The sequence below is a fragment of the Coturnix japonica genome, chromosome 2, assembly GCF_001577835.2.
Source record: "Coturnix japonica isolate 7356 chromosome 2, Coturnix japonica 2.1, whole genome shotgun sequence".
Classification (NCBI taxonomy): domain Eukaryota; kingdom Metazoa; phylum Chordata; class Aves; order Galliformes; family Phasianidae; genus Coturnix; species Coturnix japonica.
The window spans coordinates 64240691-64246718 of record NC_029517.1 but is presented as its reverse complement, the minus strand read 5'-3'; the positions used below and the strand labels follow the sequence as shown (position 1 = coordinate 64246718).

General features: G+C 53.2%; 1 protein-coding gene across 1 annotated transcript in view; it reads left to right on the top strand.

The window, feature by feature from the left end:
- The first annotated feature begins 1865 nt into the window (after window positions 1–1865).
- NRN1 (neuritin 1) overlaps window positions 1866–6028 on the top strand; it is a 7316-nt gene continuing 3153 nt past the window's right edge. The window contains exons 1-2 of the mRNA XM_015854653.2: window positions 1866–2187; window positions 5285–5429. Coding sequence (XP_015710139.1) covers window positions 2133–2187; window positions 5285–5429 — 200 coding nt within the window. The 5' untranslated portion in view covers window positions 1866–2132. The remainder of the gene's footprint in view (window positions 2188–5284; window positions 5430–6028) is intronic.

Below are 6028 nucleotides of genomic sequence, written 5' to 3'. Positions count from 1 at the left end.
GGAGAGTCCCAGGGAGGGCAGTCTTTATCACTCTCCACAACTCCCTGAAAGGAGGTGGGGGTCAGCCTCTTCTCCCAGGTAACTGACAATAGGATGAGAGGTAATGGCCTTAAACTGTGCCAGAGGAGGTTTAGGTTGCCTATTAGGAAACATGGGCTTCTCAGAAAGAAGTGGTGAGACACTGGAAAGGGCTGCCCAGGGAGCTGGTAGAGTCACTGTCACTGGAGGTGTACAGGAACTGTGTAGATGTGTCATTGAGGGACATGGTTAGTGGACATGGTAGGGGTGAGTTGGTGGTTGGACTTAGTGGTTGGATCTTAGAGGTATTTTTCAACCTTATGATTCTATGGTTCTATAATTCTGTGACTGTAAATAGGTCTAAGAAGTTCACTACCTGGGTACTGTAATGTCCAGGCTGTGTTCAATGTAAGCTCCTTGGAGTTGGTTCAACCTGCAACCTGAATCTATAGCTTTTCTGTGCTCAGAAAAAGGAGCAGAAGAAGCCATAGCCAATATGAATATGGAAATGAACATCGTTATCATCAGGGCAGAGGAGTGAAGCAAGAATTTCTTCTTGCTGTAACCCCCACTCCTTATATTGCCCTTGTCCTTCCAACAGCAAACACAGCCATTAGTGGCCAAGCTACCAAGAGCTGGGAGGTTCAGCACCTGTTTGGTGCCCCTCAACCTGCACAGCTTTCCCACTTTGCTCTTTGGTGCTGATAAAGCACTGAGTGTGGGAAGTCAAAGATCTTTGAGGTTATCAGACCAATCTCTTCAGGGAAAAAGCTCCACCTCTTGATACCCACTTCAGCCTTTGCCATGTTACACAAGCACCCACTATCACACAGCAAGGAGCTAGAGACAAGGGCAGCTCTCAGCCAGACTACCCGCCTCTCCTGGGAGCAGGGACAGGGAGGTGATCCCTCCAAGTAGCCGCTTCACCTCCTGAAGCTGCGCAGGAGGTTTGGGAAGGTCAGGGCAGAACTGGACAGGGGTAGCTTAGTGACGGAGGATCCAAGAGTGCAGAATGGGATCGGGCTGGTTACCTCACCCTGCTTACCTCACCCCTAGGGCCACCCCACATGCGACCCCTTTCTGCCCCCAACAGATGGTTATGGGCACCTCGAGGCATAGAGGCAGGGCCCCCCAATTTAAGTCTCCCAGTGCCAGCGCCATCGCGGATAGAGGGAGGAATTTCCCCTTAGAAAAAGGAGCGGGTGGCTTCTGCGGCTTCCCCACCTCGTCTTCTGCGGTCCCACAGCGGGGCTGGAACAGCAGGGCCGGGAGAGACCGGCCACCCCCCCTCCCTTTCCTCCCAGCTTTGGGGATGACGTCATGGTGGGGGAAGGGAGGACAGGGGGAGGGGACCCCTCGCCCCCCTTTTTCTCCTCCTTCCCCCCTTTCCGCAGCGCGGGGGCCGGGCCGTCCAGCCCCGACGGGGCGGCTCGGGGGCGGGTGCGTGTGTGGGCGGGGGTGTTCTGCCGTGCTATCCCCACCCTGGGAGGCGGCTCCTCCGTCTGCGCGTCCCTGTGTCTGCGTGTCCCTCTATGCGTGTCTCCCCATTCCCTCCCCCGCGTCCCTCCCTCCCCGTGGGGACGGTCCCGGCTGCTCCCCCCTCTTTCGTCGCCGCCCCACGGGACCCCCGGGGGGCCGAGGGGAGCACGGGGCGGGGGGGTCCCGGCGGCGCGGAGCTTCCTCGGCCATGAACTGGGCGGGGGGACACGGGGAGCCGGGTGAGCGCAGCCAGCGATGCCTATAAATGGCGTTTCTCTTGCAAGGGGCACACGAATATAAATATATATATATATATATATATATATTAAAAGGGAGGAGGGATAAAAAATAAAAAAAAATCCGTCAGTGTCATCCCCCCACGTCAGGGCCGGCCGTGGGCGTGAGGCTGTACTTCCTCCGCCCCCTCCTAATGGAGCGAACCATTCCCAGCTATTCCTCCTCGCCCGCTCCCTGTTTCTCCCTCTTTCTCTCCCTCACCTCCGTCTCCCCCCTTGTGTGCAAAGTCCTCCGCTGCTCGGAACTTGTTGGCAATGCCTATTTTTCAGCTTTCCCCCACGTTCTCCAAAGTAACTATTTAAAGATCTGCAGTCGCAAATGGTTTTACTAAATGTAGGATGGGACTTAAGTTGAACGGCAGATACATTTCTCTGATCCTCGCTGTACAGATAGGTAAGTGGACCGCCAAATCCCCGCTGTGCCCCGAGCTCCGGGCGATGTGTGCGGAGGGGGCTGCCCTGCGGAGAGCTGCGGAGCGGACCCTGCCTGCCCCATCCCATCCTCATCCCATCCCATTCCATTCCCATTCTCCTTCGCATTCCCATTTCCCATTCCCGTTCTCACCCCATCCCATCTTATTATTTCCATTCCATCCTATCTCATCCCCAATCCTACCCCATTCCCATTCCATTGCTATTCCCATTCCGTACGTATCCCATCCCATTCCCATCCCTTCGGACGGCGTTTTTGCGATTCATCAATCCTATGCGCCAGGGGTCCGCAGGAAGAAGTCACTTTGTTCGGTCGTTTTCTTTAATCCGTGCTCCTTCGTTCCACGTTCGCTTTCTTATTATTTTTTCCCTTTCTCCCCCTGTCCCCACAAACGACCGCGTTCACTTTTCGGATCCCCCTCCCCCCCCACACTCCGCATCCCTTTACAGTCGACAATTTGGGGACTCCAAGCTCTGAGAAATCCCCTCCTTCGAGGCACAGGGAAATAGAAAAGGGCACAAAATGGCTTGAGGGAGATCGGGATGAAAGTTTGGCGATTTTTCTTTCTTTCTTCCTTTGTCTGTTTATTTCTTTATTTATCGGATCTTGGGCTTTTGGGGGGCTGTTTTTCTTTTTTGGGGGGTAGGTTTTGTTGTTGTTGTTGATGGAAAAGGAGGGGGACAGACACAGCCGCGGGGCTCCCGCTGAGGGACTCGCAGGTGTCGCCGTTCACGGGGCAGCCTCGGAGCAAAGAGAACCGAGCGGCTGCTTCGATAGGACGAGAGGAATGAAGTAGCGAAGTGTAACGGAACAGAGAAGCGAAAATAAAACCGGATAAAACCAGCTAAAATCAAAATCAGATAAAAGCAGATAAAATAATAAGATGAAACGAAATAAAACCGACTTGAATGCGGAGCTCGGGCAGTATCGCGGGATCCCAGTACCCCAACACTGAGTTTTGTGCTCGGAGAGCCGCTGTAGAAGGCGAATGGGACTAAAAACAGGAGGGAAAAATCTATATATGTTGAGTGACTTAAAATAGGGCCGGTTTCCCTCCGCGTCCGTGTGTGGTTGTGTGAGCTCGTTCTCTAGTATTTCGCTGTCTGTCGCTGCTGCTTTTGTGTTGGTTCGCTCTCGGGCTGGATTAATTCAGCATTTCTTTGCTGGAAGTGCTTGTCGAGTGGCAGCATCAACGGGAAGGACCACTCTGGTCTTGCACGGGCAAATTTGAAGGGATATACATGGCGTATGTGTTGAATATGTATGTCCCGAGAGCGGTGCAAAGCCGGGCTGCAGTGGGAGGACGGATGCGGTGTCACCGTCCCTTACTGCCCGGACGGGTGGTGCGAAGGACCATTGGAAACATTTTCCTGCAAAGGAATTTTGTTCCAATGGGAAATGCTCCGCGGTGCTATTTCGGTCACACAGCGTTCTGTGGGTACCGGCAAAAATAACACTACTACGAATATAATATATATATCTATATATAAAATAAAGCAGGAGAGAAGGGAATGAGGGGGAGGGGGAGAAACGAGAAACGAGGCTAATTGCGTTGAGCATTTCCTCATCGATAGAAGGAAAAATCAGAGCAAAGCAAAACAAAACACTGCGCTGAAATGTTGACCTTTGGAAGAGGCGCTGCAAAGCCCTCCGCTAGTAGCATTGTGACGATGCTGAGCTCTCCCGAAGGCCATTTTATGTAGTGCAGAGTAAGCAAAAGGGAAGGCGATATTTGGACGCTGTCTTTCGTTTCCCTCTCGTTTTCCGTTTGTTCGCGTGGAGGTGGATTTTATCTCATTTGCCCTCATTTGACTCAACCGAGAGAGGATTTCATTAGCGAAATAAAATCCTTTCTTTCTCTGTGGGTTTGTGCAGCGGCCCGAAATCCCGGCAATGGGGAAGGTGACGGAGGGAGGGTCGGGGGTAGGGGAGCCCGGCGTAAGGTGCCCGGGACGGAGCTGACCCGGGAGGAGGCAACAGCCTCTGCGCTACGGGGAAGGGGGGGCGGAGGGGAAGGGCCCGGGGCACTGCGGGGCGACCTCTTTCGGGAGAATCATTGAATATCCCACGCTGGGAGGAGCCCATAAGGATAGTCGAGAGAACGCATCTGCTGTTCAAGCTTTTGTTTTTGTTTTTTTAATATTATTACTATCTTAATTATTGCGGTGGTGGGTTTGGGGGCGGCTCTGGGGAGGTTCACGCTATGCGCAGGCCGCCCCTGAGCCAGGGGAAGGCCCAGGGGCGGCCTCATCCCTCACCTGACCCCCCAACATCGAGGGTCTCCGAGCCCTCATTCCCAGCGCAGCCCATCGGGTGCCCTTCTCCTCCTCTCGCCCTACTGTTCAGAGGTGGGATGGGCACAAGTTGATGGGCACCGCGCTGTCCTCTCGGCTTTTATTTTACCAGCCCGGGCTGGGGACACTGCCATGCTTCCATAATATCGCGGGCAGGAACACGCGGCCCCCACCGAGGCGGGTCCCCAGCTGCCTGCCCTCGCGTCTCTCCATTCGGGCACACGAGCTCCTTCATGGGGACCCAGCATCCCATCACCCACCCCTTCACCGGCGGTTGTTGCTGGTGGGTTGGTGGTTCTTTGCTTCCATCTGTGCGAGCGGCCGTGGGGACGTCTCGTCTCGTGCACTGCGGCTCACTCTTGGTGCTGTTTCATTGTTTTGGTTTGGGTTGGGTTGACTTCTTTTATTTTACTTGTTATTCTATAATTATTCCTTTTATCGCACCTCGCTGCATTACGTATCACTTGGTTTTATCAAGCATCATTTCATTTCATATTTGCTATTTCATTCCACGTCTCACAACCATCCCCTCACCCCCACCCCACACCGCCCCGGCCACCCCCGGCAGCGCGACCCCGTGCCCGTCCAGCGCTGTGCTGCCAACAAAGGAATGAGCGCGGCCCCGCATCCCCTCCCCTCTTCACTTCCCTCTTTCCCCGCCTCCCCCAGCCCCCTCCACCCCCCCAAAAAAGAAAGAAATTGGGAAAAAAAGAAATAATTTTTAATCCATGGTCGCGGCGCTGACCTGTGCCCCTGCCCTGCAGCCCACCTGGTGCAGGCGGTGAGAGCGGCGGGGCGGTGCGATGCGGTCTTTCGGGGCTTCTCGGACTGTTTGCTGCGGCTGGGCGATAACATGGCCAACTACCCGCAGGACCTGGACGACAAGAGAAACCTGCAAACGATCTGCGCGTAGGTCATTCCTCTCTCCTTCGGAATGGGATGGGGCTGGGAATAAGGGGGGAAGTGGGAGAGAAGGCGGCAGGAATAAGACAGGATCTGGTGTGTTTGGGGGCAACCAGCAAAGAAAGTCTGGAGGGAGCTGACACATTTTGCTTCGATTTTCCCCTGTTGTGGGTAGCTTCCTTTTTTTTATTTTTTTCTTCTTTATTTTATTTTATTTTATTTTATTTTATTTTATTTTATTTTATTTTATTTTATTTTATTTTATTTTATTTTATTTTGGGGGGGTGGTTGGATTTGTTGGTTGTTACTTTTTTTCCCTCCTTTTAAAATTATTATTATTTAATTTCCTTTTATTTCTTTATTTGTTGATTTATTTTCCTCTTGCTTCAATTCTTTCCCTTCTGCTTTGCACAGAGAGAGGTGCCATCCTTGTAGCTATGACGCCCCCGGGTCACACGCTCACTGGTTGAGGAGGCGATTCCTCACAAAACGAAATGCAATTAAAAACAGAGCCCAACCCCTATATAAAGCACACCGTTAGCCCTTCTCCTCCCCCCTCACTGCCCGATCCCCTTCCCTTCCCTTCCCTTCCCTTCCCTTCCCTT